We start from the raw sequence: 14,898 nt of genomic DNA, 5'->3' as shown, positions 1-14,898 counted from the left end.
TGTGCTGCATTTCGAGAGAGAGCCAAATGCGTCATGCGTTCGGTTTTGTGAGGTGGGTAGGTGGTGTGTCAACATTTGCCCTGAGAATGCAGCAGTATTCTTTTTTCTTATGAATATAGATTGCAATCTTGAGAAGAAAACGTTTCCAGACATTCTTCATCCCAAAAAATGCATTTAATTGTGTTTCGATGAGTAAAATTATTTTGAAGAAGTGAAAAAAGAGTTTTCGCTGGCTGCAGCTCCCTTCAATGGTGCAGGGTGGATGTCTTAAAGGATGAGGGCTAAGCTGCCCATTTTACATCATCTGCAATGAGTTACACTGAGCCCAGTTTAATTCAGGAGTTTTGTTCTTGCCTGACGCTATTCTTCAAAAGACTGAAGCACTTGTAGACCCATCGAATATGGCAACAAACTTGAAACAGAAGTTGTTGGAGTATGACAACATGACTTGCTAGCTGTGTGTGTGCTCAGAAATCCACTTCTATATCGTATGGAAAACCCAGCAGAGATACATGTCTATCAGCGTCAACAGATCGTGGAGAAATCTGATTCAACAGTTTTGCATCTAATTTGAGAAACAGAACAACTTCATCTGTGATGCTGTTCTTACAGACATTTTCAGGTGATCTACGTGACACATATCCTTAAGGATGATCAGTTTTTAATATAGAGCACTCAGAAGCCATGCAAAATTCCACAGATATGTATTTTAATTTGCCAGAAGATTATTTTTTAAAAACTTAAGCTTAGGAAAAGCTAAGACAAAAGTCTACGTCAGGTTGAATCGAATCCACACCAATCTGCACCAATACAAAAAGTATTTCTGAATGGAGAGATATTAAAACTGCTAATTAAATTGTATTCTGTTTTTTTCTATGTAGATAAGTATTGATTGAATGACTTATTGATCCTGGTTTAGCTATAAAAAGATTAAGTGTTAAGGTACTATGAAAACCACCACAAAATGGGAAACTAAGCATTTTGCGTTTGCCTTTGTTTGTAAACAGCATTGCAGTGTACTTTATTCATTTATAAATTCAATGGAAATAATAGCACAGTATCGAAATTAAGTTGAAGTCTTATATACAGAAATATAAATATACAGGAATATATCAGCTAATTCAAGGTTTTTTTTTGTGTGTGTGTTTCGGGGTTGATGGAATTAAGGGATTAGATATCCAACCGAGGGGCTAATGCAAATAAACCATTTTCAACACTTAAAACAACTTCAACTGAAGGGTGTGTCACCACTCATAAATCTCTAGATTGCCTGCAACGAGGAGCTGCACAGAAAGCATAGCAGCGGCTTTGATCAGCTGGTTTCAGTCAGCACCCCTAGCCCCTGTTCTCCAAAGCATGTGACGTCATCACATGTTATACAAATGCACGGGCCTGTTTGATGACCTGGAAGATGTTCAGATATGACATTCGCAACTCACTGGCCCAAGGCTCCCAACAAAGTCTGACAGGGTCAGCACAGTGTACCCTAGCTGAGATCTTGACAAATTCAAAGTAACAGCCTGTTTGTTTTTGTGTGTGTGTGTTTTTGTTTTCCTGTGCGGGAAGATATCCAAGGTTTCAAAGTTCCAAGTTCCAAACTGACTAAATGTATTCCTGAAGGTATTAGGCTTCAAATACATTTTCAGTAGAGCTTTTTCCCTCCTCTCCTTTTCTTTCTTAAATTTGAATAAAGTGGTGTATTTGCACAGTGAGTTTATGCTTCTGACCAGAGTTATGAAGACATGCTATCAGTGCTTCCACTGCTGAGAATACATGCTCCATTTGGCCAGAGCTGTGAGCACTTGAGAAATGTACTAAAGATCATTGCCTGCCCTTGCGCTTCTGTGATATAATGCCCTATCAGGCACATATATATTTGGATCTGAAGAAGCCTTTTCATGGGTCACAGGTGGAACTACCTGAGCGCTCGTGAAGAGCCTCAATTCCGCCGCGGGCTGTCGAGGATTTCATTGTGATTAAATGTGAAAGTAGACAACCTTAACGTTCCACGACTTCCCGTTTTAATTACGAAGCGCACTCTGCATTCCCTCGTGTCCTCTGCCGAGAAAAGGGAAATGTTTGTGAAGTGCCTGCTGCAGTGTGGAGATTCCTGATTATTTGGTTGCTTTTGCTTTCCCCTCAGTTTTGCATCACTCACGTCCCTCAGGCACGGGGGGGGTTCTCAAAATCAAAAGCGTGCCACTTTTGTACTCTCTGTCCTCCTTTTCTCTCAGTCTTTTGATCTTTCTATAATGTCTGAAGTCAAACAACTCAAAAAGCACACAGCAGCAAGCACTCCCACCACACAACCCCTGGTCATACACAATCACACACACAACACACACACACACACACACACACACAAACGCACACTCGCATACATGCTGTGGGCTAACCTAAGTGCATTTTTGTTGTTTTGTTTCATTTTTCTTGGCATTATTATTGAGAAGTTTGTGCATTTCAAAGAACTGCACCCAACCAATGATGTTCACCATGAATTGACATTGAATTGAAATTCCTAGGAAGGTGCTGCAGGGTTCATTTAACAGAACATAGTAGCCGTAGAAAACAAGATTGTGGATTTTCTGGTTCTGTTCTGGCACTCAGAGAGAAAACAAATGTCCCACTTGCCTTTCTCTCATACTGACTTCATTCGCAATAAAGAAGACTGCGTGAAAAACTTCAGCACTGTGTCACCCATTCTGCAGAGCTCTTCTTAAACGATCAGCTCCAATAACAGCATAATTGCCCAATTATCTCCCCCCCATCTCACCCCAGGATCTCACCACCCTCGGTATAAATATCAGCCTTCGGCAGCAGACCCTGCATGATGCGCAAATCCAAACTACCAGATAAAAACGGTCTTTCTCTCCCAGCATAATGTTTTAAAAAAAATCCTGGCACGTAGGTAATTTCAGTAGGGGGAAAAAAGATTAGCCAGTGCAAAGGAAAGATGTATTTCTCTCTTTCTGGTACATGCATATTTCTGCTGCCCCATTTTACGACATGAGGTCAACGCTCCACATGTGTGGCGTTTTTCCGACACTGGACGCACTGTTTGTAGACACTGTTTGTAGACACTGATACACTAAGTGCCGCTTGCAAGTTGGTGGAGGGAGAGAGCCAGCCAACTATCTTTAGCATATCTGAAGAGGGGGACTTCCTCTCTGACAGGATCCCTTTGCCCTCTGAGGAGAGGCCCAGTGCTGTTTTGTTTTTGGACACGGAGAGTGTGCTATTTTATATGTTGATTATTTTCTATTTTTGGATGCGCTGATGGCTGATTTGTTACTGTCATTAACTGAGACAGATTAACGAGAAAGCCTTTCTGCCTTTATCTCCAGCTGGGGATCTCTTATGGTAAGCTGATGCAATGGATACATAGATTTTATCTTGTGGGGGGGTTTGTTTTGCTTCTATTGCTGGAATTAATGTTTAAAATGTAATATTGTCCCTTTTGGGAACTGGACGATGGTGTGCTGCTCTCAATGACTATTACACAGTTTGAAACTCGCCACAAAAATTAGAATATCTTCCTAACTGATACCCAAACTGACATGAATCGGAGCTAAAATAAGGCTCAAGAAACATGTCCACAGCATATAATTCAATGAGACTTAGTGTGTTATTTGGTTAGCAAAGGCTAAAAACAAAACAAAACATAAAAAACCTCAGTCTTGGATGGTTTAAGGAATTTGTTGTTTGGGTTGGTCTAGCTGTGTGCTAAGTTGTTGGTATCAAAATGATGGAATGAGAGGGTTTGCTAGAGCTGCTCAGGATATGAATAATTGTTCTTCGGACACCAGGAGGTTGTGGCTCAGGGTTGCATCCACACACTGGGGCCAGTCAGGTAAAATCTTCCACATAAGCATTGTCTTGTCCTGACTCTGAAATCTGTCTTGATTTATAAGAGAGCTTAAAGAAATCCCAAATTTTCAAATTAAAGTGCTCATCTGATTTAAATAAAACAACACTAATAGTTTTTATGGTAGACCTTTTGAAGGAGCGGGTGTTATTATGTACATCTGGTCTCTATCAGACAGGAGAAAGCCTCTCAACCACAGATCCTAATGGTTATGGGCTTGGCTTTCCAATAAAATTCCTCACCACTTACAAAAACGGATTTGGTCTTTTCTATTAATTGCATCCAAAGGGAGCTCAGGAGCACTTGGTTGCAGGAAGGCAGTCTTCTGAGACCTATGGACATAACTAAGTAGCTATGTAGTTGCCTGGAAGTGGAAACTGTAGTTAAAGGTTTATTCCATTTTTGATTGCTTTGTATCTGGGCTCACTGTTGGGTCGAGATTTCTCCTGAAGTTCATCTAATTGCTACTTAATGCAAACGTTTGAATGAAGCGCAAGAAAGAAAATCAAAAAATGTTTTGCCACTTGAAGAAAACTGACTTGGGTAAAGATATGTATTGGTGTGTAATGTCAATGCAATTATACATGAATTCACATGTGAATTCCTGTTGAGTTCATGTTGATTGTATATAAAGTAATCATGCCTTCAGGACATATTCCTTCCAGATTTAGTCCTTTTTCCCCACCTTTGAACATGAATTAATCACAAACCAACTTCTTATAAATTGTTACAGAATTAGATTTTGTAAAATATGTTCCTAATATACTTTAGCCTTTGGACAATTGTAGCCAGTGGAAAACTTAAACATTTGATGAAGATAATATTTCAAGAACCACCTGAGAAATAATGCCACTAACAGCTTTATTAAGCAGCCACAATCATTATTACAGTGAACACAGTTCCGTTGGATTGTTAAAAGCAGCTATTTGGTTACTGTGTAACATAATCTTAGCTGTTTTTGTTTGTTTTTTGATTTGCTGCGTAATGCTGCAAATATTATATTTGACATATGTATTCCAAACTTTTAATGTAATTTTAGTAAATACCATGTAACTAAACACAAAATATCAAATAGAAAGGACATCATAGCCTTCAATATTGACAGAGGGTTTTATTACACAGAAGTGTGTTTATATTTGGTTGGTTTGCTTCTGTTTTTATTAAAAATTCACATAGAAATTTCATATAGTAAGCATACATTTTTTTAAGGAACTTAGACTCTTTGGAGGGTTTCCTCATTACTTCCCTCTCCTTGTCTCGAGATTCTGGATAATTGGTAGAAGTACCCACAACATTGTACAGTATCTCCTTCACAACAACTGTGGCTTATTTACCAACTTGGTAACGTTGTGAAATACAGGAGATAAAGAGGACACAGGGTTTTGAGAAGACCCTGCTTTTGTTTTGAAAATGTCACAATGAAAACACAGACAAAAATAGAATGTAAAACAAAGTACAGGCAGATAGGCACAAAGTTTGACCTGGGAGGTGACACCATTTTTCTAGGAGAAGGACCTGTGGTGTTGGGCGATGGATACGTCTGAGTCTCTGACTGGCTGGCTTTAAAAAGATGGCTGGGAGCTGAGCTTACCATTTCCTTTCAACGCCTCTAAGTTTCTGTCGCACTGTGTGAATGTGTCTTTTTATGGATATTTGTTGAAAAATATTTAGACTGAAGTACTCTCCCAGGATCTGCAGCGGGAGAGGGACAAGGAGAGGGAGGCGGGAATGGGGGAGTGCTACTGGGGGGGTGGGGGTTAAGGCCAGTGTGGGAAAAATGAGCTTAAATGTAAGGTTACAGACTAGAGATCTTGCAGTGGAAATGTTGTTATTCTGCAGGGGGGTCTACAGTAGTCACTGTGGGAAAGGAAGTCTTAATGTAGCTTCTGAGTGCGTGTGTTGAATACATGTGCTCCACTGGGCAAAGATTTATAACATATCAGGAGGTCTGACCTCTCATTAGAAAAAACTAAAAAACAGATATCAAGTGTGAGGCTGCAGGGAAAGCCCTGCCAATGTAGAATATGCATATGGTAAACAGTACAGTGTTAGCTTGCTACCAACGCCATATTGTTCTTCTGTTCCTTGTTGGATCATCTGTCAGAATCTGTTATATGTTTTCTTGTTTTTTTCAAAGAAGGTCTAAGAATATCTGCAGGTGTTTTTTTCGAACAATGATAATAAACTGTCCGTTCTTAGGGGTTAGGTGTGTTAGGAGTAGTCTGCCACTATCCTAACCCTTGAAAATGTCGATGTATGTGTTTTTGTTATTGGGACATTGGGACGTTTTCTGTTCTTTTTCCACTTCCTGTCTCACTGTGGTAGTAAACAGCCTATGGACAGTGCCAAGGTGCTTTGTTTTCACTTTCATTTCTAGGTGTATTTTGATTTGTTTTTCCTTGCTTTGAAAATGGTTGGGAGAAGACTGCGCTGCTGTCTCATGACAAGCCATAGCCTAAACAGCAACAGCAAAACCTTGAAATGAAGAAGAGAACTGTAGTGTTGTGGAACATCAGGTGACTGCCATGTTGTTTTTCTCTCAGTGATGGAATCCTTCCCCAAGGAGCTGCAGTTTTTAAAAGAATAATAACCACAAGGCCGCCCAATTGCAACGTTAATTAAATTATTTCTAAAACAGGACAACAAATACAGAACAATACATTAACAAAGAACATTTTCAGTGAGCAGGGCCATGTGCTAGTTGGTGGATTATCTGCAAAGTTAAAAGTTAAAGAAGGTCTATGTATTCAACATTCCATGACAAATTTATTTATGTATACCTACAGACACAACAAACTGGCCTCAACCTTAGCGACAGTGGTTTCCATAGCAGTTGCATTGAAAATAAACTAATTGTGACTCCATTCATCACAGGTCCGATGTGTACAGGCAGGAGGATGGCGTTGTAGTTATCTGTAACCTTTTGCAACTGTCAGCTTCCTCCTCCCCTCTTAACTCCAGCGTCCATTGGCTGAGGAAAGTTATGAATCTTCCCTGACCCTTATTTGTCAAATAAATCCTCTACTGCGTAGTCATTATCACCTTTGTAATGGAGAGCAGATGGCAGTTTTAAAAGATTGTCACAGATAAGGAGGAATGATTCTTCATGGAATTTTGGCTCACATTCCGGAATCCTAATGTGGATCTCAGCTTTCCACAGTTGGTCATTATGTTTTATATGTCTGTTCTTGTTACTCAACTGCTTTATTTTTGTAATAGGGCTACCATTGTTAGCCGTAGTTGTTACAGTAAGATGACATACATTCTAAAGTTGCTGGAAAGTCAGAGTTACAGAAGGGGTAGACAAATGCTGGAAAAATGTGTTCTGCGCTGCACAGGGCAGAACTGAGGAGAAATTTTCTGTAGAGAGAGAGCGAGAGAGAGAGAAAAAAATTCTAGTAAATATGATCAGTTGACACGCGTTTCATCCCGCCTGACGCATTGCTCACAACCGGTTCTAATTAGAGTCTAGATTTGTTTCTGTTCGTGCAATGAGGCCTTGGAAGTGATTCCATATACAGGCGTATTTGTCAAAGGCCCGTCGATGGCCCATAGCAGTGTCTATAATCCAGCTCCCTCAGAAGCAACATGAGCCTGGTAGGATTCCACAACACTATATTCTCTGAGCTATAGACAGTTTGGCCTATTTGCGGGTATTATGTGTCTTTGTCAGCAAGGCCTGAGATTCCTAATATAGACAGCACCAAGCATAGCTTAATTTTGAAGTGAAATTGTGATATTTTGATGTTGTTGCAGTGTTAGTTTGAGTGTTTGTTGTTCTGTAAGAGGGTAAGATATTTCGGGAAAAAACAAGTTGCTTTCGTCAAATTACTCTGTAATTTCAATACCTGACATTGATGGTGAATACTTTTGTATTTTCTCCTATCCTAATATTACATATAACCCTAACAGCAATATTGGGATTGTGCAAGCGATAATGCACATCTTTTTTTAACTTCCTGCCTCTTATTTTGGTGCAGCAATTAGGTGTTCCTGCATTATCTATTATTGAACCACACAATTGGAATAAAGCATGTGAGTGCTGTGATCATGTCATTGTTGCTTAGTTTGGAGTTGAGGTTTCACGTAGGTGTCGTGCTGCAGCTGTCCTTCCTGAACACATTCTTTTAACTTCTCTTTCACAGATGATGAGTCACCATTTTTTTTTGTAGGAAAGTGAGTGGAACACTGAGTGGAATGAAACCCTGTAACTATTGGAAACAGAGCCAAGGACAAAAAACAAACAAAACAAACAAAAAAAGGGTAAAAGAAGCTGTTTAAACCTTTTTTAGATCAGTTACCCCATAAATACTGAATACAGTCAGGTATTGCGGATGTTAACAATTTAGGTGAATAACTAGGCCCAAAACAACAGCACATAACTGTGTTCTTACATATGCCAGTGCAAATACACCCACATCTGACATCCTGAATATTAGTGAAACATTGAAACTCGTCTTGGGTAACTCCTCTGGCAGTCAAGTCTGGGAACAGCTTTAAGTTGAAAGGAACACATGATTATGTGAAGAACAGATATGCCCCCCTTTTGGGAGACTTTTACTGATTTGAGAAATAAATCCTATCAAAACAAAATTTACATCAAAATCAGAAAGACAAAGCTACACCTTAGCGATCATCAAGTCTTGTCACAGATACTCAATCAGATATCAGTCGGGGCTTTGACTCTAGGACATTCACTTTCTTGTTTCTAAGCCACGCTAGTGTCGCTCTGGCTGTGTGCTCAGGGTCATTTTCCTGCTGGAAGGTGAATCTCCATCCTAGTCTTAGGTCTTTTGCAGACTGAAGCAGGTTTTCCTCAAGCATTTGCCTATATTTAGGTCCATCCATTTTGCCCTCTACCCTGAGAAGCTTCCCATGATGCTGCTACTAGATTGCTTCACAGAAGCAATCGTGTTACCTGGATGATGTGCTGTGTTGGGTTTGGACCAGACATAACGCTTTGAATTTAGGCCAGTTTTTGTTTAATCGGATCACAGAATCTTTTCAGTGTCTCCCACATGCCTTGCCTTCCCAAGTGGGATTTTAAATGGGCTTTTTTCAGAAATGGCTTCTTTTTTGCCACCGTTCCATACGAGATTTGTAGAGTACTTTTGTTGATGCATGCACAGTTGACTCTCCCGTCTCAGCCATGGAACTCTGTAGGTCTTTCAGAGTTGTCATTTGCCTCTTGGTGGCTTCTCTGACCAGTGCCCTTCTTACCTGGCTGCTCAGTTTGGGAGGAAAACTCCTCTAACCAAACCGGGGTGTGCCATATACCTTCCCCTTCTTAATGATCCTCTTGACTGTGCTCCAAGGGATATTCAATGCATTTGAAATCTTTTTATACCCCTCCCCTGATCCTTTATCCCATAGTGGTTTTGAAAGCTCCTTGGTCTCTATGGTAGTATCTTTGCTTTGAATACACTACCCGACTGAGGGACCTTACAGAGACAGGTGTATTTAATCTAAAATCATGTGGACCACTTATATGGACCACACAGATGGACCCCATCCAACTCATTGTGTGAATTCTGAAGGGAATTGGTTGCACTTATTTAGGAGTGTCATAGCAAAGGGGGTGAATACTTGTCTAATGAAGAATAATGAAGGTTTTTACTTTGAATGGATACATTTTTTCACCCACACACCACATTTTTCCCACATTGAAAGTGGAGTAAATTAAATGGGAAGTAATTTTAAATGCATCACAATTTCAGGATGTACACAACAAAATGTGAAAAAGTCCAAGGAGGTGAATTCTTCCTATAGCTATTGTATATATACATACATACATACATACATACATACATACATACATACATACATACATACATATAAATACACACACACATATGTATAAAGCAATTTATAAATATATAGAGACAAATATACAATATATAGAAGCTGTAGTTGGGACTTGAACCTACAACAAAACCATTCCTTATTAAAAACTGCAATGAAGTGCCAAGTAGCACTGCAGCATTGTAGCATTGTAGTCTCAATCGCATTCTTGCTCCAATTAAGTAATGCCAATCAGATTCAACAGAAACCCCCCAGTTCCATATCTTAATTTGATTACTGTCTTTGATTCTGTTGTGTGTAGAAGCTTTGCTGAGAGCTTGTAGGCAAAGGAATACCAGTCATCCCTTTATCTTTTGATCATGGCTGGTGATTTGTGTATTGTCTGTACAATTCCACAAAAGCACATGATTTATTGCACACATGGCAGATCAGCACTTTGCACAACAAAACAAGCAAACAAGCCGTCAACAATTAGCCCTATTGTATGCTTCAATATGAAAGCCTTATTATAGCTGCATTAATCTCTTTCTCTAAGTGAATACAAAACAGTCAAAGCACTTAACAGTCAAAATCATGGCTTCAGGTTATAATTTCAAGAGACAGAGAAGGCTACAGTTAGCTGAAACAGGTTCTTAATTTTCAGTCTAGTTTTAGCCAAGGGTAATGCCACTGGTTGCATAAACAGTCAAATCCAAGGTTCGTAACCTTTTGTTAGAGCACTTGAGGGTAGGTCTAAGCAGAGATGCTGCACCCTAGAAAACAGTAACACATCTATGTGGAAAAACAAGGATGTTGTAAATAAAAAAACTGTAATACTTTTAAAAAATGATATTCTGCATACTCTTTTTCAATTGCAGGCATTTATTCAATTGTGTTTCCCAGCTTTGGTTGAATCGAGCACTGTGCTCTGTCCTTTACATGTTTGTTTGCTTCCTTTAAGGCAGAGGTTAGGAGAGCAAAACATCAGACATCAGACTATGCGTAATACGAAGAGGCAAACCTAACTAAAATGGAAAAGGACTTGAGGGTGGGGGGTGAGTTTGTGGTAGCACAGTGGGCATTTTTACAAGCCTGCCAGCTCTAAGACAGGTCAAACAAGAAATGAGGTTGGGGTCTAGAATAGCCCCCAATGGACGCAGTCTTTGATGCTAAAAATAATCAGCTGTTGAGCTGTTGAGCCACGGAAAGCAAGGATTTACGAGCAGAGGCACAAAACATCAAGTGAAGGATTATTCTCTGGAAGGTTTAAGGGACATTGGGTCTGAGGTTCACCAGGCTGGGGCTATGCCTGTTCTGCGAAGAGATTACAAATATAAAACATACTGTATACATGATATTACAGTACTGTACCGGGCCAAAGGATAGCTTTTGGGGATGCCTATAATAGGGGTTTGGCCCACCCTTGGCTTTGGTAATTGCTCTAATTCTTTTGATAGATTAGCGGGGCCATAAACTGTTGTCTCTCCCACTTCATATCCCGTCACCCTTGGTAGTACAGAGTTTCCAATATCATAACAGTATGCAACCTCTGGCACAGGCCATGGCTGGTTGGGGGAGAGAGTGCCAATCTGGAGAAATCAAACAGTCGGTTTAACTAGAAGTCTATGTTTTCTCCGGGTAACTGAAGGTACACAGGCTCCCTCTAGTGCTCAGTGCTTCAAATCACTTTATTATCATCTTGCAAGCATGAGAGAGCAACTGGCCAGTGAGTCGCTGTTCTCGTGAATCCGTTGCTTTCTTTCTTTACATTGGAAACAAAGTGTAATAAAAACAACAAAAACAGCTGTCTGCGGTGTGATGCAACGAGAGTTAAGAAAGCAAGAAACAAACATTTATTACTTAACCTCCGAGGCCAAGATTTTCTGAAAGCATTACTCAGAGCGGCCCCTGAAATTGCTGCTGCCACCATTATGAAGTGTTTGTGGAATTCAGCATTGGTCGTTAAGCCTGATTTACGTGTTGTCTCTCTTCCAGTCAGCAGCCTCCTACCGCATTCATAGACGTCTCCTGCCAGTGTGTGCAGCTCATTTATTTGAGCAATGCTATGTATAACCTAAACAATCAAGGAACGAATGAGTCTTATATAACGACTTTGCAGATACATGGAGTGTACTGGTGTGTTCAAATCATCGTCTAATCTGCCAGATTGTAGTTTATTTTAAAAAAGCCTCGTTCCCATTGAACACACATCTGTCAGTTCATTTCAATGTTTTTTCCACACTGACCCTGACAAAATACAAATTTTGGGGGAAATATGTATTGTAGTTACAGCTACCCATTGCTTTTATAATGTGAACCCTGTCTCAGATCATATCACCCACAAAGTCAGTCACAAAATGGCAGTGTGTGTTCAGTCTGGAAGCAAGAGAGAAATTGCAAAGATAAAATGCAAACAAAATAAATAAATAAATACAAATTGCATAGATGTCCACCAAGCATGTGTTCATAATGTTGTATTGTAGATGCCAAGCACCATCTCAAAGCCTTTTTGCAAGGTTAGCTTACAAAATAAATGTAACCCAGTTCCAGATGAAGAAAACTAAAATACACAAATATGGCAAAACCAAGACATATAGGATTGTACAAAATTCCCTACAACCATTCTGATGATGCGTTTTTGGTGCTTCTTTCCCTGGTAGATGCGAGTCTGCAGCACCGCCCAGTGCCCAGCCGGCAGTACTACACCCTGCCCAGCGGGGTGGTGGAGCGGCGGGCCTCGGCTCCGCCTGTCAATCTCAACAGCGAGACGCCTCGCTTCCACCCCCTGGCCAAGGGCAAGAACATCCGCCTGGACTCGCAGCTGAGGCGGGCCACTCGCAAGAACAGCTTCTGCAATGGCATCACCTTCAGCCAGCGGCCCGTGCGACTCTACGAGAAGGTGCGTCTGCGGCTCTCTGGGATCCACAGCGGCTGGAGCGGGGCCCTGCGCTTCGGCTTCACCAGCCTGGACCCTGGAGAGCTCACCGCTGCCGAGATCCCCAAGTACGCCTGCCCCGACCTGGTGACCCGTCCGGGGTACTGGGCCAAGGCCCTGCCTGAGAGGCTGGCGCTCAGGGACAATGTGCTGGCCTTCTGGGCAGACCGCCACGGCCGGGTCTTCTACAGCATCAACGAAGGTGACCCAATCCTCTTCCACTGTGGCCTCAGTGTGGGCGGCCCCCTGTGGGCCATCATTGACATCTACGGGATCACCCAGGAGGTCACGCTGCTCGGTGAGTGGACAAATAGACCCACATCCCTTCAGCAGTGGAAAACAAACTAAACCAGTGTCTTTTGTGTGAAATCCGCAGTCCTTAAAGTGCTCTCTGTCCTCCCTAATTATCTGTATGTAGAGAGGTTTATGGTTTGTTTGTTTGTTTGTTTGTTTTTACATTGAATGGAGAACATAGTGAGCCAATATGTGAATTAAGGAGAGCTGGCAACTGGAAAGGAATATCCATTTGAGTGCATGAAACAAACAGACAGGTTAGTTCAGCATCAAAGCCACTGTTTGAAGTGGATACACCCCGTGGCATGATAAAACTGCTCCCCAGAGAGCCACGAATAGCAGCTGAAGTAGAGGAGTGATTAGGGCCCTGGAGAAGGTAAGAGAGGTGACATAGTTTCTATCTTTCTAGCACTGACGAGTCCAGTCTATATCTTAGAGCGGTAAATCAGAGCCACGGCCTCACAAAGGATTAAGACGGCCAGCGCCACACAAATTGTGCTGATAACTTTCCAACTTGGGAAATAGAGTCAGGGGCCCTATTCTGGGTCTCTGCAATTCTGTTTATCCTCTGTCTCTCAGGAGCGCTGACCAAATTTGGTAATGTCTGCTGCGTATCCTTAACTGTTCCTGCATTGCTATAATATTCCAGCATCCTTGGAAATCGCTAGAGGTGACTTCAGTAGCTCACGGTGATCCGAGTCCCGGAAATTTTTTCACCTTGTGCAGAACAGTTTTTCTTTTCTAGCACGCTGCTTTATTTGGAAGCATTAACCCAGGTTTGGTTGTATATGACTCAGGAATTATGCTATGATAGACCATCATGCACCCATAAAGACCTAGATCAGCTGCACTGGGAGACAGATTCAGTCACAGATCCTGAAGATTTAAAGTGTGTGACTCCCACCTGTGAAGCATGGATAGGGGAATGAAATATTACCAGGCTGCTATTAATAGAAATGAACTCATGGGATGACAAACAGCAAATGTTCTGTAGCATGTAAGAATTCAGGTTTAATGGAACTGGAAACGTATCACACTGCTGTAGATTCTAAATTTGTCATCGAATCATGGTTGCGCTTGTGAAACTCAAAAGTAAACAAAGTCGATGGCTGACTCTTAATGCAGAGCAGTCGAGAAAACGGCTGAGAAAACGAAGTGTGTCATTTTGTCCCCTTCCTGTCATTCTCTCTAGAGAGCAGCTTTGCGGACAGCATGGGTTCGAGCCGCCTCAGCGCAGCACGACTGAGTGCCTATCTCCCACAGAGCAACCACGACTCGGCCAACTACAGCAACAACCAGCTGGAGACCAACCAAGCGGCCGCTGCCAAGATCGCCACCCTGCAGCTGGGCAACTGCAACCAGCTGATCCCCTGCTGCTCTTCCTCCTCCTCCTCCTCCTCTTCCAACTCCTCCTCGTCCTCTTCGGTCACTAACCGGGCCCTGCGGGGTCTGCCCTCCCCTCTGGACACAGACCTTCACTTCCACCCAGTGCGCGGCTCCGACGTCAGCCTGTCCACCGACCGCACGGCTGCCTGCATCCACTTCCTGGACAGCAGCCAGACTCTGGTGTTCAGTGACCGGCCACTCAAAGTGGGGGAGACCCTGTTCGTGGAAGTGGGCCACCTGGGACTGCCTTATTTCGGGGCACTCTTGTTCGGCATGACATCCTGCGACCCCGGGACCCTGCGGGCCAGCGAGCTGCCTGCTGACCCCGAGTCCCTCCTGGACAGGAAGGAGTACTGGGTGGTGTACAGGGGTTTCCCCATGCCCAACCCGGGAGACGTCCTGAGCTTCACGATGCGGTTCAGTGGGGAGGTGCACCACGGCCTGAATGGGGCATCCCGGGGCAGGCTCCTGTGTGTGGACTCGTCACAGCAGCTGTGGGCTTTCTTCAGCCTCCACGGAGCCATCAACCGCCTTAGGATTCTCGGTATGTAACCTGTTGGATATATTTGAATGTACTTATCTGTCTTGTATAGATTAGTGGAGGCATCACTTGCCATTTTTTAACAGTGCGTGAATC

At 42.2% G+C, this 14,898-nt stretch overlaps 1 protein-coding gene across 1 annotated transcript in view; it reads left to right on the top strand.

Annotated features, from left to right (window-relative positions):
- neurl1b (neuralized E3 ubiquitin protein ligase 1B) overlaps positions 1-14,898 on the top strand; it is a 29,967-nt gene that overhangs the window by 6,713 nt on the left and 8,356 nt on the right. Inside the window, exons 2-3 of the mRNA XM_066716534.1 lie at positions 12,307-12,879; positions 14,068-14,805. Of these exons, the coding sequence (XP_066572631.1) occupies positions 12,307-12,879; positions 14,068-14,805 (1,311 nt within the window). The remainder of the gene's footprint in view (positions 1-12,306; positions 12,880-14,067; positions 14,806-14,898) is intronic.

This window comes from Amia ocellicauda, chromosome 11 (assembly GCF_036373705.1).
Source record: "Amia ocellicauda isolate fAmiCal2 chromosome 11, fAmiCal2.hap1, whole genome shotgun sequence".
Taxonomy (NCBI): domain Eukaryota; kingdom Metazoa; phylum Chordata; class Actinopteri; order Amiiformes; family Amiidae; genus Amia; species Amia ocellicauda.
Note: the sequence above shows the minus strand (reverse complement) of the source record. Positions and strands in the feature narration are given on the sequence as shown.